The sequence below is a fragment of the Papaver somniferum genome, chromosome 1, assembly GCF_003573695.1.
Source record: "Papaver somniferum cultivar HN1 chromosome 1, ASM357369v1, whole genome shotgun sequence".
Taxonomy (NCBI): Eukaryota; Viridiplantae; Streptophyta; class Magnoliopsida; order Ranunculales; family Papaveraceae; genus Papaver; species Papaver somniferum.
The window spans coordinates 71,512,278-71,537,446 of NC_039358.1; the positions used below are offsets into that span (position 1 = coordinate 71,512,278).

Genomic DNA, 25,169 nt, shown 5'->3' on the forward strand with positions numbered 1-25,169 from the left:
AGTCTGAATGTTGCATCTAATCTTTGTAAGAATACTAAACAACGCTTTGATACTCTGAAAGGACATACAAGACTATCAGGAAACTCTAAATAGAGAAGTACTAATAGTATGGGTGCTTTTGATTTAAGATCTACGTCTCCTTTTCAATGGTTTCTTGTTAGTGGATGTAGTAGACATATGACAGGTGATCTCACATGGTTCGTTTCGTCTATTGACTATGAAGGAGGTCCTGTAACGTTTGGAGATGGGAGTTGTTGCTACATTAACAAGAAGGGAACGATCAAACTTCCCGGTGTTCTAGAAATCCATGATGTGGTATACGTAAAAGGTATGACTGCTAATCTTCTTTCTATTAGTCAATTATGTGACAAAGGCCATCGAGTTGTCTTCAATGCAAATGGATGTGACATTGTTGAAAAAACTGGGAAAGTAATTTTTCAAGGAACTCGTGGTAAAAAAAACTGTTATCTACTTGATACTCAGTTTAGCAATCGTTGCAATTTGACTAAGGTGGAATCTACACATCTTTGGCATGAGCGTTTTGGTCACATCAATTATCGTCTTCTAACTAAGATCATTAACAAAGAACTTGTTAGAGGCATTCCCAAAATCAATGCAAAGATTGAAGGTGTATGTGGTGCCTGTCAAAAGGGTAAGCAAACAAAAGTTTACCACAAACCATCTCGAGGTATTCTCACTAAAGCTCCACTTGATTTAATTCATATGGATCTCTTCGGACCAATACAACAACCCACTGTTGCTGGTAAGAAGTATGCTTTAGTTATGGTAGTTGATTACACCAGATTCACTTGGGTTGCATTCTTATCTCATAAGAATGAAACTCTTGGTGAATTCAAGATTATTGTTAAAAGGATCCAGAACGAACGAGGTCGCAAACTAAAGAAAATTAGAAGCGATCGTGGAACTGAATTCAAAGACACCAAGGTATTTGAATTCTGTGACGAACTGGGGATTATTCAACAATACTCTCCACCTATTACTCCTCAAGCTAATGGAGTTGCGAAAAGAAAGAATAGGAATATTCAGGAAATGGCTAGGGTAATGCTCCATAACAAAAACCTACCATTAAGGTTTTGGGGAGAAGTTGTTTTCACAGCATGCTATTTGATCAACCGTGTGTATTTGCGGTCTAAAACCCTTAACTCTCCTTACGAGTTGTGGTATGGAAGGAAAACCAACCTACACTATTTCAGGGTGTTTGGAAGTAAGTGCTATATTCTGAAAGATCGAGAACAGAAAGGAAAATTCGACACCAAAAGTGATGAAGGTATCTTTCTTGGCTATGCTTCTGATAGTCGTGGTTTTCGAGTATTTAATCTCAGAACACAAGTCATGATGGAATCTGCTGTTATCATCGAAGACATTAGTAACTTTCGTCAGGATAATCCTCCTGCTGAATTGCCTCCAACCGAGACGATTGAGAAAGTCAAAGAAATTCCAGATTCAGTTGAAGTCATCCCAACTGTTACTGATCATGACATTTCTGGTGACGAGGAAAAGAGCACTGATCAAGGCATCCCTGATGAACAAGAACGTGTCCCTCCACGACATCTATGGGTTCAAAGGAATCATGATCCAAACAGTATTATTGGAGGAAGAGATTCTACAAGTAAAACTAGAGGACAACTTCAAAATATATACAATTTTGGTTGTTATCTTTCGCAAGTAGAACCAAGGAATATTGATGAAGCTCTGAACGACCCATTTTGGGTAAATGCAATGCATGAAGAGTTAAATCAATTTCAAAGGCAAGATGTGTGGTAACTTGTACCTTGTCCTTCCAATATCAATATTGTTGGTACTAAGTGGATATTCAAGAATAATTCAGATGAATTTGGCACGATTGTCAGAAACAAAGCTAGACTTGTCGCTCAAGGATATTCACATATTGAAGGAATCGACTTTGACGAGACCTTTGCTCCTGTGGCACGTCATGAGTCCTTCGTCTTTTGTTAGCCCATGCTTGTTTTCTTAAGGTTAAGTTGTTTCAAATGGATATAAAATACGCATTCCTTAACGGAATTTTAAAGGAAGAAGTCTATGTTGCTCAACCTAAGGGGTTTGAAAACCCTGAATTCCCATATCATGTGTTAAAACTCAAGAAGGCATTGTATGGGTTAAAACAAGCACCTAGAGCCTGGTTTGAAAAACTTACTACTTCTCTCATTAGAAAAGGTTTTTCAAGAGGCGGAGCTGATAAAACTTTGTTTACCAAATGGAGTGGGAGAGATGTGGTTATTGCTCAAATTTATGTAGATGATATCATCTATGGATCAACTTCTGAAATTTTTGCAAAATACTTCCAAGTCTCTCTTACTAAGGAATTTGAAATGAGCAATGTTGGTGAATTAAAATTCTTCTTAGGACTACAAATTCAACAATGTAAAGATGAAATTTACTTGTCCCAAGAGAAGTATGCTCTTGACCTTGTGACAAGGTTCGGTCTGGATAAGTGTTCTCCGAAATTGACACCTATGCCCACTACTGGTAAACTACCTAGAGATGAGAAAGGAGCAAAAGTAGATCAAAAGTTGTATCGATCTATCATTGGAAGTCTCTTGTATCTTACAGCTACTAGACCTGACATTTCTTTCAGTGTTGGTTGTTGTGCCAGGTTTCAGGAAAATCCAAAGGAGTCTCATATTGCAAAGGCAAAGAGGATCATTCGATGTATTAATCATACTGTCGGGTTGTGTAGAAGATATAAAGAGTACGTCAGGGGGTTTCTACTATGTAGGACTGAATCTTGTTGCTTGGCATAGCAAAAATCAAAATTCTCAATCCATGTCTACCTGTGAAGCAGAATATATTGATGCTGGATCATGTTGTACTCAACTCCTATGGATGAAACAAATGCTAGCTGATTATGGAGTTGATACTGGAATAATGAAGATCTTCTGTGATAACTCTAGCGCGATTCGAATCACTGAGAATCCCGTTGAGCACTCAAGAACAAAGCACATTGACATAAGGTGCCATTTTATTCGTGATCTCTATGAAAATGGTATCATAAGCATGGAATTTGTGCCTTCCGAACAACAATTGGCTGATATTCTTACCAAACCATTAGACACTGCTACTTTTCAACATTTGCGGCAGTCTATTGGTGTTGTTTTGGTTCATTAAGCGTTTCTATAACTCTTGCCCCTATGCTTATCTATATCTTTTGGGCAATTGAGTTTGAAACTCCAGTAGGTTACTTCAGTTCAGTTTCTGTAGAGTTGTTTCTTCTGTCTTGTTAGTGTCATTTTCTGTGTTTCAAAAATCCTTCTTTTCTCTTGAAATTAAGGTCGCTCGTTGTTGTTCTTTCGGGAATGACATCAAATGGGGGAGATTTCTTTTGAACTTGTGCTTAATGGTCATATCTTGAGAGGTGCGCGGCTGTGGAATTTTAGAGGGGTTATCTTGTATCTTTAAACTCCTTGATGAATGCTGTTAGCTTCGGCTATATGATTGCATCTAAATAAGATGATGTGTGTTTCTTTCTCTCAGTCATGAATTGTCTCTTACGGAGATTTCATTATGAACCCGTTCTTGTACCTTTGCCAATTTTATTAACAAAAAGGGGGAGAATTAATATGTAATTCACACTACAAATACATATGGTTTTCGGATCATTGTGTAAGGGGGAGTGGTTTTCATGTGAGATGGAGTATTGACTAAGGGGGAGTCATACATATCACCATATTATTATTGTTGAAGTTGTGATACAATTGAACTTTAACACTGTGTATTAATACTATGACACTGTATAACAATGATCGAGACTTATGCTTTCTCATTGTTATAGCTACGAATCTTCAACAACGATGGTGCTAAACTTACAACCATTGGGATCATTGGAGTACTTGGAAGTGACGAAGATTTCGAGGAATGTTGAAGATTAGACATGTGGAATAGGAGCTACTAAAGTTTCATTATCTTTTTTGTATTTCATATGTATTGATAGTTTTGTCACTAAAATTGACAAAGGGGGAGATTGTTAGAGCACTGCTCGGTCAAACTCGCATGCGTTGCTATCTCAAGCATGTTTGTCAATGTTAGTGATCAAAACTATAAGTCTTGATTTCTAGTCTCTTATAGCTAAGTCTCGGACTAGGATAATAAGTGTAGTTGAGCTCAAGGAATTCATGGCGATTCATCATACAAGTAGAAGGACTACTCAAGGAACTGGTGAAACTTCTCGACAAAAAGTTATGTGGAGACTTGAACTTATCTGTCACTCAAAAGTCTATCTATTCTATCTCATACTCTTTGAGACAAAATTCGTATGCTATATATATAGACTAGATTATACACATTTGGTATTTCGAGCCGAGTATACCTCGCCTATCTATATCTCGAAATATGTGTTGGTAAGCTTTTCGCTTCGACCAAGTTTATCTTTACCTAGTGACGAAACTCATGAATGTTTCAATCACTTTGAAAATTGCTTTGACGAGAAATGGTGTAAAAACTATATAACGTCCTCTAAGAATGTTTCAATGATTGGAATGAGAGTTTAGATTACATAACCAATGTATTCCTTGAACCGAAGTTTTCGAACTTTGATGATCAAGAGAACCGGAAGTATGACAAGTGCCAAGTCCGCAAACTGCCGAAGTTCTCAAACCCGAGAATTTCTGCTGGAGTTAACAAACTACTTGCGTGAGCTAAGTCCACGAACCCAGTCCATGAACCCTGTCCGCGAACCCAGTCTGCGAACCGGCGAAGTTCTCAAACCCGAGAATTTCTGTTGGAGTTTGTAAACTTTGTCCGGTGTATTAAGTCCGCGAACCTAGTCTGCGAACTTGAGAAGGTTATATATCTAAAGATAATCTCTGAACTTAATCTTAAAAGACTAAGGAATGCTTTTGCAAACCGTGGCTATTAAAGTTCATGAACCGATTCTTGTGAATCAAATCATCTTTGCTTCAATTGTGTCTTTTATAGTTACATAAGATTTCCTTGCAATTGAACAACTCTCTTAACTAGTTCATTTGAGTCATTTGAACTAGTTATGGTGAAGAAGAACATGGTTGGTATGAAATGCTCTTATGGTTAACCTTTTTGGTTAGACTATTGTTGAACCAACAATGTACATGTTTGGGTGCGGTTAACAAACCTAGAAGCGTACAATCATTTGTGTATGGCAAGCTAAGTTTTCGATCTAACGGCTGAGAAATATTAGCTTGAATCTAAATCAGGTTTTCATCTAACGGTGGATATTGATTGCTTTATAACTAAGGCAAAAACCTGATTTGAAAGACTATATAAGGGGACATCTAACAACTCTGCAAAACTAATCCCCACACTTTACGTGTTCTACTAATTTGCGTGCTAGAGTCGGTTCTCCTTTAACCTTTGGTTTTCTTCTTCTAAAACCAGGTTAACGACTTGAAGACTTCATTGGGATTGTGAAACCAGGCCGATACTACTTTTATCGTAGTTGTGTGATCTGATCTTGTATCTTCTATCATAATAGTACAATCATATTGATTGGCTAGAGATTGTTTGATTTCTCCGATAGGCAAGATATAAAATTAATCACAAACATCTTCGTCCCGTTGTTTGAGATTCCATGACATCTTGTTTCGCTACTATACAGTTAAGATTGTTGTGAGGTGATTGATTAATCTAGGTTGTTCTTTGGGAATATAAGACCGGATTATCAATTGGTTCCTGTTCACCTTGATTATTATCAAAAGACGGAACAAAAACTTTAGGCTTTTTCTGTGGGAGACAGATTGATACTTTGATAGACTTGTCTGTGTGAGACAGATTTTTTTATTGTTAAAGCCTGCGATTTTGGGTCGTAGCAACTCTTAGTTGTGGGTGAGATCAGCTAAGGGAATCAAGTGCGCAGTATCCTGCTGGGATCAGAGGCGTAGGGAGTACAACTGTACCTTGGATCAATGGGAGACTGATTGGGGTTCAACTATAGTCCAGTCCGAAGTTAGCTTGGAGTAGGCTAGTGTCTGTAGCGGCTTAATACAGTGTGTATTCAATCTGGACTAGGTCCCGGGATTTTTCTGTATTTGCGGTTTCCTCGTTAACAAAATTTCTGGCGTCTGTGTTATTTCAGTTTCCGCATTATATTGTTTATCTATATAATTGAAATAATACAGTTTGTGCGTGTATATCATCAATTGGTATAATCCAACCTTTGGTTGTTTGATTGTCATTGATTGATCCTTGGACATTGGTCTTTTGTACCATCCAAGTTATTCCTTGTGTTTGATTAGGACTCGCTGATTTCTATTAGCTTGAGTAAATCAAAACAAGAGAGAGATATTAACTCCTTGAGATACTTTTACCTAGATTGAGTCTGACTGTCTAGTTGATGCTCTAGAAATTATTTCGGAGTTAGTCCATACAGATTGCTAAGCGAAATATTGGGTGGTGTTGTTAGACCCCCGCTTTTTCACAAGTCTTATTGGCATATGAGATGGTAAATGAAATGAATATTAACAGGAGAGGAGGAAATGTGGGCCTTAAACTTTATATATCCCAAGCATATGACACTCTCAACTGGAATTTCTTAACATCTACTAAGAAGAAATATGATTTTTCTAATAAATTTTGTCATTGGATTCTTGTGTTTTTGCAAACCACTAAGTTCTCTATTCTTCTCAATGGTGTACCTATTGGATACTTTGGTGTATGTAGAGTAGTTAAACAGGGAGACCCATTATCTCCAATCTTATATATCTTAGCAGCAAATACACTTAGTAGGAAAATTTATCAATTCATTCAAGAAGGAAAAATTCAGCATATGGTCATAAGAAGAGGTATTTATCCTTCTCATCTTTTCTTTGCTGATGACATCTTCATCTTCTGTAATGGATGCAAAAAAACTCTAGTACATCTTAAAAAATTATTGCTAGAATACCAAAATGCTTCAGGTCAAGTTGTCAGTGCTGCTAAGAGTAAATGCTTTGTAGATGATACTACTTCTACTAGACAAAATCAGATTGCTGAACTGATGAATATGGGATTATCTTCCTTCCCAAATAAATATCTAGGAGTAATCTTAGTTTAAGGAAAAGTTAAGACTGAACATTTATGGGCTTTTGTAGATATGCTTCAAAAAAGATTAGCTAGTTGGATTGGTCTTTGCCTAAATTTCCAAGCAAGAGTTACCCTCATAAAATTTGTTCTCAGTAGTATCCCTCTCTATAATATGTCAATTTACAAATGGCCTAGAAATATAATAGATGCCTATGAAAGAATACTAAGAAACTTTCTTTGGAGTGGAAATGCTGAAGAAAGAAAATACATTACCATTTCTTGGGATAAAGTTTGTTCATCTCTGGAGGAAGGGGGCTTGGGTATTAGGAAACTTGAAGACATTAATAAAGCTCTCTTGATGAAGTTACTATGGAAAATTGTTAATTCCGAAGAAGACTGGGCTAAATTCTTTTTAGCTAAATTTCAAGATCAGCATGGCAACTGGATTTCTTATTACAAACAATCTTCTATTTGGCCTGGCATTAGATGGGTTCTACATGATTTTGAGAACAATTCAAGATGGTTAGTAGGGAATGGGAATAAGATCTTTGTATGGAAAGATTCATGGATATTGGAATCCCGTATACTGAGCCAATTTCCTGAAACTGACTATATTCAACAACATATTTACATGAAAGTCAGTAATTTGATTCAGAATAATTCTTGGGGTGATACCTGAGGAAATGCTCACATTTTTCAATATAGAAGATCTTCCTCCTCTCTCTCTGAAAGAAGACAAACTGATATGGAGTGGAAATCAAAATGGGGAATTCATAGTTTCATGTGCAGTTAATGCTATCAGGACAAAACAACCAAAATTGAAGTGGTGTAAGAAAATCTGGAAATAAAGTATTCATCCTTCAACTTCAGGGAATGTTTGTAAAATAAGTAGAGGAGCTTGTAATACAGATGAAATTGCTAAAAAAAGGGGAATGTCTATTGCATCCAGATGATACTTGTGTAACATGGAACAAGATTCAATGAATCATCTGCTCTGGGATTGTAATTATGGGCAAATTTTGTGGAGTTGGATTGGGGGTATTTTTGCATTTAAGAATCCAAAATCCTTTGAAGAAATTATGGATGTCTATAAAAAAAGTAGCTCTGTGGTTCAAGAATTATGGTACATTTCTTCCTCCGACATTATGGTGACAATCTGGTTTGCAAGGAACAAAGTATTCTATGAAAACTTGAAGCCTGACATAGTTATCACAAAAAAGAAAATCTCAAGGATGATCCATGAATGTGAAGCTAGACTGAAAGGATATATATTTAACTCTGCCTATGATCTCCAAGTACTCAAAGCTTTTGATATCAAATGCAGGAAAGTGAAAACTGCAAGAACAATCGAATGTTTTTTCTATCTGCCTCTGCTTTGTTGTGATGGGGCTTCAAGGGGAAATCCTGGATGTTTTTGCTACGGTTTTATAACTAGATATAGCTCTGGAAACTTTCTTATAGCAGAATCTGGTGGCCTGGACATTACTACAAACTTTGTGGCAGAAATTTTGGGTACTATCAGTTCCTTAGAATGGGCAGTAATACACCTCAAAGATAAGCTGATTATAAATTCTGATTCCACTGCAGCTATAAATGCTTTCATGAAGAATAACCTCCCCCTGGTTTGTATTGAGCAGATGGCAAATATTCTGTAACAAGGTAAAATCTATCTAATTTAACCATGTTTACAGAGAGGTAAACTTCTTTGCAGACTTCTTTGCTAAGAAGGGAGTATATCTTGCCAAGGGTCAATCCTTAAAATTTGTTACTAGACCCCCAAACATGCTCAGAATGGAGTTCCTTGGTAATCCATACTATAGATTTGTTTGAAATCATTCCTTTAGCTTAGTTTCTGTGCTTTTCAATCTTGAACTGGCCTGAGACATGTGGTCCATTTTGGCAGGAAAAGTTTATTTCTTCCGAAATTCCTTTTGTAATCTTTTGTACCTTGTTTGGTTAATAATAAAATTTTGATTCTTAAAAAAATTAAAAATTAAAATATATATATATTGTTTATTGAAAAGGAGGATTAGTAGTGGAGTTTTGCCTGAAGGGGGTAGTTGTAGTTGGTGGTTTTGTGGAAGGCCTTGAAGATGATGGAGAGAATTTGGTAAAGTAAGAATAAGTGGTGGGTTATTTTTTTGGTGATTGTTTATAAGCCCAAGAGAGTAATTGATTTGTGCATTTGCACAGACATACGAATTTCTGCTTTTAAACCACTTATAAAACTTAAGATAAAGTATTCTTTAGTGAGAGTGAGGTTTTTATTTATTATGAGAGATTTTAAAAGTTCAAACTGTTCATAGTACTCCTCCATAGTTGTGAGTTGTGAGAGTTTGTTGAAGCAACCAACATAATTATCATTAGCTAAATCTTTAAAACGATAACAAATAATGTCAACAAAAATTGACCAAGATATAGAGAGCTTACCAGCGGAAAAATATAAAAACCAAGCATCTGCTTTTCCTTTCAAAGACAGAGAAGCAAACCCTACTTTGTTCTGGTGCTCTACACCATGGATCTGGAAGCATCTTTTACATTTATGGACCCAACTGCGAGGATTTTCACCACTAAACTTCGAAAAATCGATCTTTGAGGGTTTGAGGTGAGTAGAAGAATAACCCGAGGACGTGAAAGAAAAATGGGTTTGAAATGTATTTCCTGAAGCAGGGGGTGTAGAGTGAGAAGAAGATGGTTGGGTAGGAATAGATCTAGATAAGAGTTCAATAGGTGAACCTAGATTCATATTTTTATAGTAGTTGATAAAGTGAGCTGTTTGATTCTAACATTGATTTCTGTCAGCGTTTGTCCATGTGCTTGAGCTTCGTTAGTACAAATGCAATATCACCGATCTGGATTTCAGCTAAAGATTTAAGGAAGGTACCGAGTTTTTTGGTTGTTGCGCTACATCCTTGATTGAAGGACCTCCGGTCATAGCCTAGGACTACTGGCTGATACCAATTTCTGTGTTTGAAGAAATTGATACTAGCTATAAAGACGATTGATTGCTTAGATAACTTATGTGACTCCTCAGAGTACAATTTCTTCTTCGTAAAGCGTACAACTAGCTTTAAATAAGAGAAGACAAACAACAAACCCTAATGGGTTTTAACTGCTTCCCTACACGTGTGAGCATCACTGCTCTTCAACACTAACTACTGTTGAGAATTAAAAACTGCTACTTAATTAACTAAAATAGATTCAATTGATTTTAATTAGAGTACTTTTCAGAATCACTAGGGGTTGTCTGGGTACATGACATGTAGTAGTAATGCATATCTTGTTTATTGTTTTTGCTCGTAAACTCCCGCTAGTAATTACAGTCGTGACGAAGAAACATGCTTATGTTGAAGATCTATTTCCATTAATGGTATACTAATGTGTTGAATCTTGTCAGAGGGTAATCTATATGGTCAAGATCGATATGATTCAGCAAAACCAGCTGCTTTTGTTTATGAGGCAGTCGATCGATATAGGTGAGCTCTCAGTATATCAGGGTTCATATCAAGAAACCAGTCTTAAACGAGCTGGCGATACTCGTTGGAGTTCCCATCGTAATACTTTAATCAGTATGACTAACATGTTTCTGTTATAATTGAAGTTCTTGATACATTGACTTATGGTTTGAAGCAAAAGTCCTCTGAGATATGATCCAAACATACAATTTCATTTTAAGCTTACATTTAACGGAAAACATAATGTGTATTCATCATTTTTCCGGAATAATCAAAATGTACAACTCCAAATATTACAAATTTGCATCACTACATGGTCGAGTTCACATGGAACTCCTAGAGTTATACTCCGTCCGTACCACATATATAGACGGAGGGACCAAATCTCTTAGATTAAGAAACCATTTTTGATTTTATAAATTTCTATGTTTTTTCATGTTTTACCTTTAATTATATTCCCTATGTTAGAGACATATACTCAATTGTGATGATTCCAAAGCAAATTAATAGGGGTAATATAAATAAAAAAAGGTTTTGAAATTTGGGTTCGGACTATATAGTGGTACAAAGAAAAATGAAAATTCCATCTATATAATAGGTACGAAGAGAGTAATAGTTTTTCCAAAACGACTACTTGGTTACTTCTTAACGGGAACTCTCGAGTATTGACTCGTTTTGTGCTTTTAGCAAAAGCTTATCCGCATTGCTCAATTACATCCGAAATACTTATATTTAGTATAGAGGTTGCGGTACTTGAAAACAATGTAATTGTCATGCAATCAAGGCATCAGGTTGTGGGCTTTTGGGGTTGAATAAGATATCGGTGAAATTACCAAAAAAATAATTGAAACAAATGAAAAGTAGATTTTTTTAATAGGAAAGAAGATAAAGGTACATTAAGAAACTTAAACTAGAGTTTACATAAAAGGAGTATTTCATCATAAGATCTCCAAACTCTTGAGCGGAGACTCGATCCGGTGACCTCATATTCGAGAGTCAGGTACGAAAAATACATAAATATGCCAATTGTTATGACGGAATTGCACAATTTAATAAATGATGAGCTGATGAAAGATAATATGGTTTGTTAGTATATTGATAAAAATATTCTGATGCTTCTAATTTTTTTTTTTTGATCGACCAAAAGAAATTGTATTAAGAAGCACACAAGCTGTGGGATGGCGAATACAACCAAAAGAGGGTGAGGTTTAGGGATGCACATGGGACGGGACGGTACGGGTTTTTGCCTAGCTCAGTACATGTATCTCCCTATGGCCGGTACCTGTACCTTGTACCCGTAGTTGTGCAGTACAGGACGGGACGGTACCGGTTCCTTACTCGTAGCGTATGTAAAATTATAAAAAATAAAATAAAACAAAAAATCTTCTAAGTTCTAAGTTCAAATGAAGTTATGAACCACACCAAAAATTCCAAAACCCTAAAATCAAAAACCAAAAAATTACAATCAGTTTCAAATATAAAGAAATCAACAAAAACTAAATAGAAATGAACAAAAACTAATTAGTTTTCAAAAACCCTAACTATTATTAGACGTTATTACTTATTGCTCTGTACTACGGGACTGGACGGGAATAGCCTAGAACCGTTACTTGTACCTACTCTAGGCACGGTACCAGTTTTTGGTACTTGTACCTGTCCCATCTGACAGCAGTTCCGGGACGGTTCTTTCGATTCCGGTACGGTTTCACGGGACGGGACGGTTCCTTGCAGCCCTAATGAGGTTATTATACTGCCGTTTCGGAACATAAATTTGATTCAATTTATTAAGTTTGTTTCGAAATAACAATCTTGTTCTATTTTTGATTATGTGCCTTTACCAACTCAAAGTTATCCTCACTGGCATATAATTAAGAATACTCACGATGGTATTGACAGTTGGTTACAGAATATACCTTCGAACATCAATGATGCTTTAAAACTGTTATCTCGTGGTCTTTCCTTGATTTTATTCTCTCCTCTAGGCTGTCAAACGACAAACAGCTCATCATGTAAACAAGAAAACTGATCTCAATTCATCAAAACTCATGCTCCCTCTGTTACTTTTTAATAGGCCAGTTTTTATAAATAAATATTTCAAAAAAATACGCCAATTTTCTAATTGAGAAAGTCAAATGTTACTTTAATTTTTCTGGGACCACTTTTTCTTTTAACTTCTTTTGATGACAAGTGTTATGAGGACCATTTCACTTATTTCTTTGGCTGACAAGTGTCATGGAGACCATTTCACTTCACTTCTTTTATTGACAAGTGTTTAGAGGACCACTTTCAATAATTAGTTCTCTTAATTTCCTCAAAAAAAAATACTGGTCTGTTAAAAAGCAACGGAGGGAATATTATATAGCAGTTTTCTTCAATTAACGAAAAAGTCCACGTAAAAATCCATCTATTCAAACGTGGGACCCACTAGAGTTCACGTGACAAAATCAGAAACCACTGCATAACGGCGTGCAGTTGATATTTCCACGGCCATGATTATCAGATCATTTTGGTCTCGGTAGTCCACGAAACACATGATAGCAAAAACTGCTGCCATGGTAGGAAACAGAAAACTGACAAGTAGAGACCAGCGGGACGGCGGGAGGGATTTTTAAGACCTCTCACTTTCTAGAACTCAACTCATCACGTAGCGGAAGAAGATTCGTGCCGGATCTGTTGTGGAATTTGGAGGGAATTTGAAATTCATTAGCGGGAAATTCATTCTTTGGATTGGAAGTGGAATTTGAATTAGGAAAGAGGGAGGAGATGACTTTCTCTGATAATTCAAGAGGATTAATTCTAGCAGTAATTTCAAGTGTTTTTGTAGGAGCTAGTTTCATTTTAAAGAAATTAGGTCTTAAAAGAGCTGCTGCTGCTGGTACACGAGCAGGTATACAATCCCAAATCCTCTTCTTTCTTTTTTTATTTTACTCTGGGAAACTTAAAGATCCGGGGTTTTAAGCAAAATTATATAGTTTCTTGATTCCTCCTTTTAAGCCCTAATTTTAGACGAATTTTGATTTTGATATTGGAGTGACTAGTGGCTTAGATAGAAATAGGTCATACCGTCACAGTGTAGGGGTAAGTTGTAAAATGAAAGGAATTTTTTGTTAAACCAAATAAGGTATTCTTCGTGCATCTTAATTTTTTATTAAATGTATGCTGCTGGAACTTCTTCACTTTTCATACACATTGCTCTAATCATCAACCATTTATTCCTATATATGTAGCAACGGGAAACAGTGATTTGGAAACATGTTTAATGTTATTATGGAGAAGTTTGGTACTGAGCATTAAGTGTTCTAGATATAGGAATCATTTGGTGGTGACACCATTTGTTTGTGTTTCCCTTTAGTCATGCATTGTGGTTTTGATCAATGTTTCTTACCGTAAATGAATGTCTTGTTATTAGCTTTTGGAGCATCATGACAAAAATCCACAGAATTATTGCTGTTTGCTTCATGATATTCTTGTCATTTACCAGGGACTACACTTTTCTGTGACTTAGGTAGATTCTTATTATGCTGGTTATGTATTTGATTTTTGTGTTGTAGGAGTTGGTGGATACACTTACTTACTAGAGCCTCTTTGGTGGGCAGGGATGATAACAAGTAAGCCTGTCTTCACGAAAGTATTTGCTTTGCTTACATTTTTTCTCTCACTGTTCTTATGAATACCTTATCTTGTGAATGATTACTTATCTTGAGATTGGTACAATTTCAGTGATTGTTGGAGAGGTTGCAAATTTTGTGGCCTATATTTTTGCTCCAGCTGTTCTGGTGACTCCTCTTGGTGCATTAAGTATAATTGTAAGGTATTGAGCAAGTATTCCATGGCTTTGTTAGACAAGTTTCCAAATACAACTTTTAGAACTAACAATCTATTTTGTTCCATGAATCTGAGTAGTGCTGTTTTAGCACACTTCTTGCTAAAGGAGCGTCTAAAGAAAATGGGACTTCTTGGATGTGTGTCTTGCATTGTTGGTTCGGTTGTGATTGTGATCCATGCACCTCAGGAGCATACCCCAAGCTCTGTACAAGAGATTTGGAGCCTCGCAGTTCAACCTGGTACCTTTAGAGGCTTATGCATACTTTATATCCTCGATTTGCTTTTTCACTAATACTTTGTTCTACACATGCTTTTGCAGCATTTCTGTTTTATGCAGGGGCTATTGTGGCTATAACGCTAGCTCTTATGTTGTACTTTGAATCTCGTTACGGGCAGACAAATGTTCTTGTATATGTTGGCATTTGTTCTTTAATGGGTTCAATGACGGTATGGTTACAGAGATTGTTGAGTTGCTAGCTTGTTAGTTGTGTATTTGAGTTTTGACTTACATGTTGATAATACAGGTCATGAGCATAAAAGCCATTGGTATTGCAATGAAGCTCACACTTGAGGGGATAAGTCAGCTTTCATATCCCCAGACCTGGTTTTTCTTTACAGTTGCAGTCATCTGTGTCATTACACAGTTAAATTACTTGAACAAGGTAGAACTAATTATTTTATACATTTTTGGGAGCGTTATTTGCATCTGATGGTCCCTTAATATGTCTACTTTAGTAGGCCATGACCAATGATATGGGAAATAACTGTAGCATGTTTTTCTTGTTCAGCTGTTAAATGTTTGTGGCAAATTATTTTTTCTTACTTATAACTATATCACATCGGATAGGATGACTACATCATTTCAGTAGATAGACTATTGAATATTTAATGCTTCAACTTTTCATTTCTTTTGAGGCATCCTGCTATGCCTGAATGTGTATCTGGTTTATCAGTATTTTTAGAGCCACCTTGCTTGAAATGTTTGACAATCCATATTTTTATTGAGGATTCCTATTGGCTATTGCATATCGTGAGGAACCCATACCACATGTTCACAGTTTGTTTCACAGAGAAATGTTTTACACTGGTAGCTTTGACTGTTTTGCGCATTTGGAAGGTAGAAATTTCGCATAAGTCGTCTGATTCTTGTTGCATCACTGTTTCAGGCTTTGGATACCTTCAACACTGCAATAGTTTCTCCAGTTTATTATGTATCATTTACCACGCTGACAATCATTGCAAGTGCAATTATGTTTAAGGTATTCAAAGATTATTTGTTCTCCCGTCTACATCATTTTAATTACTTTTAGATATCAATGGCTTAAAATTTGTTGGTTACCATTTATGTCATGTGCAGGATTGGTCTGGTCAGGATGCAAGCAGCATAGCCTCTGAGATATGTGGATTTGTTACCATACTTTGTGGGACTATGATACTGCATTCCACCAGAGAGCAAGAACCAACTCCGACCGGTATGTATAACATGATGCTGCTCTTGCTATATTTACTCGAGTCACTTAACAGTCAGGAATATGAGAAACAAGAATGATTACAACTCAAAACACTTCAGCCTCTCAGACTCTCTTTCCATGGATTCCGCCTGAGATAAGAGTGTCATATGTTAGCTGGTCCATTTTCTGATATAGATAAGTGCTGGGGGTTAGGAATTTCTTTCCATGGGTTCCACCTGAGATAAGTGTCCCCAGTTAGTCTGGTCTATTATCTTGACATTGGTAAGCCATCCATCAAATCCTTCATTAGAAAATGATTGTTTGGTTACTTCAGCTTTGGCCTAGGGGATCTGAGATCTAGATAAAGTGAAAGAGTGATTTGTCCCACCCATTAACTGTGTATGCGCTATAGAGCTACCTTGAGAACATAGTTAAATGAAATAGCAAGTGAAACAAGAGAGTGAACCTAGTTGGTAATATAGGGCTAAGGTAAACTGCTAAGCTTAGTGTTGACTGAAGTTTGTTAACGTAAGCATTCTGGTCCCTCCATTTCCTTCATTTATTTTAATTAAAACTGGATACGCTAGCGGGTCTTCAATAGCAATAAGAATCTCTTTTATATGATGATTTTGCTGAACTGTGGATATTTTAGTCATAAGAAAGTTAGAATCTTGTTTGAATTATTGATTAAATAGTACAATGTAATAGCTGTTTGTCCATTCTTGGTTTTCCCATATGCTTGTGTTTCCTTGTATAGTTAGGATCTTGCTATTCCACTTTTGTGCGCATTGAATCTCATAATTGTTCTTGTTTAATGCAGGCATTATCTCATGGTACACCGGTGAATCAGACAAGGATGACCATTTCATCAGCTTGCGGAGATCAAGCTACTTGGAATCATAATCCCTGAGAAATAGACGAGCCCGGATTCTTTTTTGTAGTACAAAGTCACAATCTTCATGTATAGAAGTAGTTGTAACTTGTACATAATCTGTGCCTTGGGCCATCCAAACAACAGATCCAGTAGTGAGTCATGTAATATATGTTCATGAAAAGGTTATAGTTCGATTACATAATATGTACCTGCGCAAAGGTGTGTCATTACAGAGTTAGGTGAGACAGAAAATCTTGGTAGTACGTAAAAGCGTGTCAGATGCGTACTAAATTTGGATAGCTGCATCTAGTTTCCTAATCAAGAAACTCCGATGTTTGGTCTTGGTAAAAATTCCAAAATTTCCAAACCTAAGACTGATTAGGATTTAGAACCCTTTTGGGCCAGTAGGTCTCTATATAAGAAGGCTATTATTGGGGATCACATTCCATTAGAGGGGCGTCACCTAATAAGCAAAAAATGAGTCATCCACAAGTAATATTAAAAACCCCTTATCTCAAATAATTTTGTAATGACCAAACAACTTTTATGTAGTTAATTTTAATTTAATTAGATAATAATTAAATTAAGAAGATGAATTTTGTTAGATGGTAGAGAGGGTTTAACACGAAGTGATGATGAATCTACACCAATTGAAGAAATAAATCAACAAAGTGAAGAACCAATGGTTGAAAATCAACATGTACACCTCTAAACTATCTCCCATGGGTTCAATTTCGCTCAAAACTAGCTTAAGTACGTAAAAAAATTCAGATTTTTAGACTTTCATGGCAAATTACGTCTGGGTTGGGCTTCGTTTCCAACCGTAATTCAATTTTACGTCTGGGTTTGGAAGAACTCCAAACCGTAACTGGTTTCCAATAAGACAAAAATTGAATTACGTCTGGGTTCCCCAACCCAACCGTAAATATGTTTTCCATGGGTATTTATTACCCGTTTTACGTCTAGGATAGATTTTTGGATTTCCAACCGTAATCTAAAACGTCTAGGTTAGATTTTCTTCAAAAACCCAGACGTGGATAATTACGTCCAGAAAAAAATAAGCCACGAACCTAGACGTATACAATTACGTCTGGAAAATCAATTCACAAAACCTAGACGTAATCCAATATGAGCGAAACTCTCAATAGATACGTGAACAATTACGTCTAGGTTAGCCTATAAGATAAACCTAGACGTAAATTCAATTCTACGGTTAGAACTAAGGGAACCCAAACGTAAACCAACTTGCAAACTATTTATACGGTTAGAATTTATCCAACTTGGACGTAAGTTCTTCATAAACCAAGATTACGGTTGGCGAACCTAGACGTAGCACTAACAATGGAGGAGAGGAAGAGAAGAAAGATGAAGGAAGGAAGGAAGAGGAGCAGTTTTTTTTTAGGATTAGATTAGAAAAGATTAGGTTTTTATGTTTTTATTTTTGTTAAAGAATATTCTAAACATTTTGTACCTAAGTGAAGAATATCCCATAACCACTTTTTAGACACTAAAAATCCAAATGAAGCCTTCCAATATAAAGCCATTCCTCGGGTATTTTCATCTCACACAAAATTTTCAGACATTTCTGCAAGGATTTTTTTACCTACGTCACTACGAATCTAAACACAGTTCATCTTAGCCGTCAATACCACCAGCTTTCAATCAACGCTAAATTAAGAAAGTCTAGATATCTTTTTCTCCTAATAACCGTCCATTCTAGGGCACACAACAAATTTCCATCCACAGAAGAAAGAGAGAGAGAGTTTTTAGAGAGAAAGAAGCAGAGAAAATTAAGCAAAACAAGCAACCATGGCGACGACTACAGTATCAGCTTGGGGAAAACCAGGAGCATGGGCATTAGAAGCAGAAGAAAACGATGCAGCAGAAGAATTGATTCAACAACAAGAGAAAGAAAAAGAGAAGGAGAAGAGTAAGCTTTTCAAGTTCAGTCATCAACAGAAAGAAGAACAACAGCCGCTCGCTGATTTCCCATCACTATCAGCAGCAGTAGCAACAAAAACCAAGAAGAAGAAAGCAGTTCCGATACCACTTTCTGAATTCCAAACTGGATCCAAGAATTCATCATCTCAACCAGGTTTAACAACTGATGAGCTTCGTTCGTTACCAACTCGTCCTAGAGAACGTACAGCTGATGAGCTTGAACGTGATTCAGGTCGTTTGGGTGGTGGATTCCGTTCTTATGGAGGTAATAGAGAAGAAAGATCTGATGAATCTAGGGGTAGAAGCGGAGGAGGGTTTAGGGATAGGGAGAATACTAAAGATTCTGGTCCGTCTAGGGCTGATGAGTCTGGTGATTGGGGTTCTAAGAAAGCAGTTGGAGGATTTGAGAGGAGAGAAAGAGGTAGTGGTGGTGGTGGATTTTTTGATTCACAATCTAGGGCTGATGAAACTGATGATTGGGGTGCCGCTAAGAGATCAGCTGGACCTCCTTCTTTTGAGAGGAGAGAAAGAGGTGCTGGTGGTGGATTTCCAGATACAGGGTCTAGAGCTGATGAATCTGATAGCTGGGTAACCAATAAGAGCAGGGTTTCTTCAATGCCTCCACCGCGAAGAGCTGGTGGAGGATTTGAGAGGGAGAGAAGAGACGGGTTTGGGTTTCAGAAGGAGAATTCTAATGGAGGTGGTCCAGATTCAGATACTTGGGGGAAGAAGAGAGAGGAAGTTTCATCTCCTACTGGGATGGGTAATGGAGCAAGGCCTAAACTTGTTTTGAAGCCAAGGACTCTTTCACCTACTAATGGAGAAGAACAACCTGGAACCGTGACCAAAACTAAGGGTTCAAATCCGTTCGGAGATGCTAGACCAAGAGAGGAAATCTTGGAATCAAAAGGTCAGGATTGGAAGAAGATGGATGAGCAATTCGATTCCATCAAGATTAAAGAAAACAGTTCTAATGGGACTGGTCCAGTTGATGGTTCATCTTCATTCGGAAAGAAGAGTTTTGGTAATGGCAATGGAAGTGAAACAGAGAGGAGCTGGAGGAAGCCTGGATCTCGTGATGTCTCACCTCCTCCAAGGTTTGATCATTAAACCAATTGCGTGATATTTTGTATTTATTTAGCATCTAAGTATGCCAGAAATTGAATGGTTCTGTTTCATGTTTTTTTTTTCCTTTTCTGGATTAACTTCTGAATGCGGCTTTAAGAAGTATTTATTGTATTTGGTTGCTTTAAGAAGTAGGTCACATAGCATTGATCGTTTTTGATGGGCTACATTTAGTACCGTTATATGCTTTTTTTTTTATAGCTGTTTCCATCTATGGACCTCTTTGATTTTGTCTTCTCTTCCTTTCAAATTTTTAGAGGCAACCAGTAATTGTTAGTGTAGGCACTTTGTTATATGTTGAAACATCGTAAATTAGCATATCTGGGAAAGAATTCCATTCAAAAAACCTTTTTATTGCTTGAGCTTTTTGTTTTGAGTTATTCCATTCAAATCATGGTTAATTTCGTTGAGCCTCGCCTCGCCTAGATTCTCAAATAATCCCAATTTACCTGTGCAACTGGCCAACTGCAATCAAATCTTTAGCCCATGCCAAATATGCTGGCTGATTAGCACCATTACTAGTGTTTGTACAGAAATAGCAAAAGTAACTTCACTTGCATATGTTTTTATGTCTGATAAATGTGAATATCAGTTCTCTCGGATTAATAAGATAGTAGAATATTTTCCAATGCCTTTGAACTGGTACTTCAAATCTGTACATGTCTACGTGAGGAACAGTCGTGACTTATTAGCTATCCTGGCATCACATAGAGCCACATCCAAGACATCTGGAACAAACAATGATCATACTTGCCTTTGCAATCTTGTTCCGGGAAATGTTCATTTTGTTCTTTTTCCCCGGTGCTTCCATACTGTTATAGAACCACTTTGAGGAGTAAAGATAGAAAGGAAGTTTAGCAAGTGTTTCAAGACGTATTAGTTATAGATAGTGTCCATTCTCTTGGGCGGGTCGGTGACATAATGTGTATTTGCACTCTGGTACTAATTTTTCTCTGCATCATGTTTGACTCATAGATGCCATACATCTGCTATTGCTGAATGGTTTTACATATTTTTATGCTTTTACATTCTACCTTTGAGTAACTGCTGACATAAATTTGGGTTTCAGTCCGAGGTAGAGAATGAGGATGGAGGTGTTGCTGCTGAAACTGAAACCGAAATTGCAAGCTGAAGAGAGAGAGATACACAAACGATATGTATCAAGAGAGAAAATTAGCGTGACATCTTGTCATTTTTTTTCATATATATACTTTATTATTTAGTTATTATTCAGTAGAGTTACTTTGGAAATTTTGATAGCATCCATGATCTTGCTAATGTTACCTTAAAAGGAGTTGTTTGTATTAGAGACAATTATTTATTTTTCTTTTTCTCATTGCAACTTATTATACAAGTTTTGGGGCAATCTTTGCTGTGGCTATCATAGGGTACCAATTTTGGGTTACCAAACTCCTAATCTGGTGAAAAATGATCCCCAATTGTATTTGATATTCATTTGATATTTGACGGGACTGAGATTATTTGTGTACAAACAATAAGTAGGTTTAGGGAGGTTTTCCAACCTAGCTATTGGAAATCCCATGGTGTAGGTTCAAAAAAGACCTCCGAAGGCGTAAAGTAATATTTACTATGAATACTAAGGAACCATAATATTGGGCATACCAAAATCTTCTTAGGCATACAAGGCACTAGTCCTAACTTGGGTGACCTTATAAGGGGTACTCTTTGGGGTGGTTCGATTACCTATATGCCCTTAAATCCTTTAAATTACTACTAATCTGTCCCTAACCCTAATACAAAACCTATAATCAACTACACCTAAAATCAGTTTCATTCACCTTCTTCTTCTTCCTCTCCACAGCTGAACTCATTCACCCTTTCCTTTCTTTTTTTTTTCATCGCGGAAATTTAATTGTCGATTCGTGAAACTTTAATCGACGATTAAACTCATCTATATAATGGGTCGTCGTAAGGCAGTATCTCGTTCAAATCGATCGATTGAACAACCTATTGATGAAGAAGAAGATTTAGAGAGTGAAGAACAAACTCAAAATCAACCACAAAATCAACCGGAAGAAGAGATTGAAGAAGAACCAACTCCGGAAATGAGAATAAGAAGGTTAGTTCTACAAACCCATCTCATATTTGATGTTTTTAATTGTCTTGGTCGATTTAATTCGTCAAAATCATGTGTTCTGCGGCGGTTACAGGGTATGGTTTGGCGTAAAACAAATGTTAGATGTGCGCCGAGCTGTTCTTGGAACTGAACCCTGAAAGTGCATATGAACGGCTCGGCGTAGATCTGAAATCCGTTTTGAGCCGAACTTAGTGACACAGAGACTTATACATCGAATCGGCTTATTCGATGGTGTTAGTTTTGTGCCGAATATATTTTGTGAATTTCAGAAATTTTGCATGTGCGTAGGATCGGCTTGTATGGTAGTATTAGTTTTGTGCCGAATAAATGTTGTTTGAATTTCAGAATTTTTGCATGTGCTTAGGATCGGCTTGTATGGTAGTATTAGTTTTGTGCCGAATAAATGTTGTTTGAATTTCAGAATTTTTGCATGTGCTTAGGATCGGCTTGTGTGGTTGTATTAGTTTTGTGCCGAATAAATGTTGTTTGAATTTCAGAATTTTTGCATGTGCTTAGGATCGGCTTGTATGGTTGTATTAGTTTTGCGTCGAATAAATGTTTCAATTCATAAGTCTAGATTTGGCTTATTCGATAGTATTAGGGCTGCGCCGAATATCATTGTTAAAATTTCATAAATTTTACAAGTGTATAGGATCGGCTTATTTATATGATATCATGTTGCGCCGAATACATGTTTGAGTTAATAATCATAGATTCGGCTTATTCGACGGTATCGGTTGTGAGCCGAATATTTAGGATCGACTTATAATTGTTTTGTGGTATGAGCCGATCCACTCTCTGCGTAAGCTAATAAAAATTTCAAGACATGATTCATACTTGCGCCGAATTAGTCTTATAACTTTCATACTTGTGTCAGGACCAATGCCGCGGGTAGGGAGATGTTGAAAAAAATGAAGGACAAAATTGATTGCAAAACACCAATGACCGTGGAAGAACAAAACTACCTCTACAAAAAGTGGGATGCAATCATCAACAAAGGAGAAGGACCCGAGGAACCCGCACAAAAGCCTACCACTAAGAAGAGGGGTCGTGGTTAAATGCCCTTTTATGTTTCCAACTTCCTTTTAATGTTTTTCTTAAGTTTTAAGTACACTTTTATGGTGTTCCAAACACCTTTGCTTTTAGGTGCTCAACTTTGTTTTTAATGGTACCGAAGTAGGTCATGGCGGCATGGAAGTCCCATAGATTTCTTCATTGTACAAACACACTCTTCCTCCAAGGTGGCGCCTAATGTCTTAATCAAATCCACTTCTTTCATCAACAAGTCGATGCATAGATGGGAGACTCTATAAGTTAATTCCCGTAGCCAATTAGTACCATAATTCTTGTGTCTAAACATAAGGTCATGCTCGAACGCGGGTTTAATTCTCACAACATCACTTTTGAAATATTCATCAATTGCATCAAAAACCGTGACAAAAGTGTCAACACAACCAAAAAGGTTTTTCTTCAACCGATAATGAGCCGACTCTACCATACTTGTGGCTTGGTTGTCGAAGTGTTTGTGCCGATTTGTGAAACAACTCACGAACCTTTCTTTATTAGGTTCCAACACATCTTTGACCAAGTAAGTAACGGCATCGGGGTAGGCGGTCTTCCAATGCTTAATAAACATTTTAAAATTTTCTTCATAGACATCCTCGGTGATTGACCATATCAAAGCTTCCCATTCGCCTTGGAAAGAAGCCCACAACATCTCATTATGTTCATATGCTTTCAAGAATTCCTTATTTTTCTTTACTCGTGTCTCCAACGGTATCTTAGCAATATTCTCTAATTCTTTCAACTTAAGTGGTTGAATTATCGGTTGACATTTTTTCCTCACATTGCACCATATGTGAAACGTACAAAGAAAATTGAATGCATCCGGAAATACCTTCTTAATAGCATACATCAACGATGAATCTTGATCAGAAACGAACACTTTAGGAAGATCACCCTCCCGGAAGATTAACTTCAATTGTTCTAACCCCCAAACATAACTTTCTTTCTTCTCGTTTTTCATGAAACAAAAAGCCACGGTGAACGGTGCCTTTGTCGAAGTATGCCCCACAATGTTCATCAACGACATCTCATATTTATTAGTCTTGTACGTGCAATCCAATATAATAATTTGTGGGAAGCATAGAGCCAATTGGGCGCATTCCGGGTGGGCAAGAAAAAGGTGTGTGACTTGACCGAAGTCATCCAACTTCTTTTGGAAAGCGTAGTTATTCTTCACCCCTAACCACATTACTTGTTGCATCACCATCCTACCTTGCAAATTGAGTATTTTAATTTTTTGTCTTGCATTGTAGATAGTTTGCATAGTCGACTTGTTATTGTTGTTGTCCGCCTTCAATTTTCTAAGAATCCTAGAAGGTGGCAAACGTGCTCGTGTCATTTTATCCACTTCTAGCATCTCTTCGGGTTTGAGTCGCGCTACTTTCGCATGTCCATGAAGGTCTTTGGGACGTGGGTGGTTATGACGACAATCCATATCTTTATTCATTATCCAATATTGATCTTCTTTGTTCATGGACTTATTCTTGAGGTTGAAAACGATCTTGAAAGGGCAATTTCTTTTCTTCGTCTTCGTCCTATTCTTTCTCCCGGTCTTCCCAACGTATACAGTACCCTTTTTAACCTTGCTAGCGCCGGTTCCACTACGCTCACAAATCATTTCAAACCGATGCCATCTGCTTTGTTGTCCTTTAACTAGTACACAATTTATCTTCATCGCGTGTTCCTCAAGCCAATCCAGAACTTCTGGTTTAGTTTTCCATATCTGCGTTCATTCCAAAACAAGTAATTAGTAAGAAAAACTTTGGAATATTTCGACAACATTAAGGTAAACAAAAGGTTCTTACATACCAAATCATTTTGGAAGTGATCCTTGGTATCCTCGTGAATTATGTCTACTGGATCAGGTTGATTTTCCATGGGTCCAAGCACGATCTACAAAGAATATCACAAGGTTAAACACTAGAAAGGGAATATAATAACAAGGTTCGGCGCATTCGATAATCACATTATGTGCCGAACTATAAACATCTACAGGTTTCGACTTATACGATATCCTCAATATGTGCCGAACCACGAACAATATTTTAACCCAAAAATTTACAAATTCATGTTCGGCTCAGACGATAATCATATTATGTGCCGAACCTTGAACATAAAAGGTTTCGGCTGATACGATATTCTCCATATGTGCCGAACCAATAACAATATTTCAACCCAGAAATTAAAAAATTATGTTCGACACATACGATTTTGGATATGTAAGCCGAATTAGTAATGATTCTATTCCGGGCTATTCAGGATGTTGTTCGGCTTACTATGAAACTTTCATATAAGCCGAACTAGTGTCTAGTAAAAGGGTTGAA

General features: G+C 36.9%; 2 protein-coding genes across 2 annotated transcripts; both read left to right on the forward strand.

Moving 5' to 3' along the window:
• The first annotated feature begins 13,074 nt into the window (after positions 1 to 13,074).
• Positions 13,075 to 16,813, forward strand: LOC113330257 (probable magnesium transporter NIPA6). Its single transcript, XM_026577124.1, has 9 exons — positions 13,075 to 13,353; positions 14,018 to 14,074; positions 14,187 to 14,277; positions 14,370 to 14,530; positions 14,611 to 14,738; positions 14,816 to 14,953; positions 15,458 to 15,550; positions 15,649 to 15,763; positions 16,563 to 16,813. The coding sequence occupies exons 1-9, from the start codon at positions 13,230 to 13,232 to the stop codon at positions 16,643 to 16,645; spliced, it is 990 nt and encodes a 329-aa protein (XP_026432909.1). The 5' UTR covers positions 13,075 to 13,229; the 3' UTR covers positions 16,646 to 16,813.
• A 1,387-nt stretch (positions 16,814 to 18,200) lies between these two features.
• LOC113290421 (eukaryotic translation initiation factor 4B3-like) lies at positions 18,201 to 21,048 on the forward strand. The gene is made up of 2 exons (XM_026540031.1): positions 18,201 to 19,654; positions 20,752 to 21,048. Exons 1-2 carry the CDS (start codon positions 18,426 to 18,428, stop codon positions 20,759 to 20,761), a joined length of 1,239 nt encoding a protein of 412 aa, XP_026395816.1. The 5' UTR covers positions 18,201 to 18,425; the 3' UTR covers positions 20,762 to 21,048.
• The last annotated feature ends 4,121 nt before the right edge of the window (positions 21,049 to 25,169 follow it).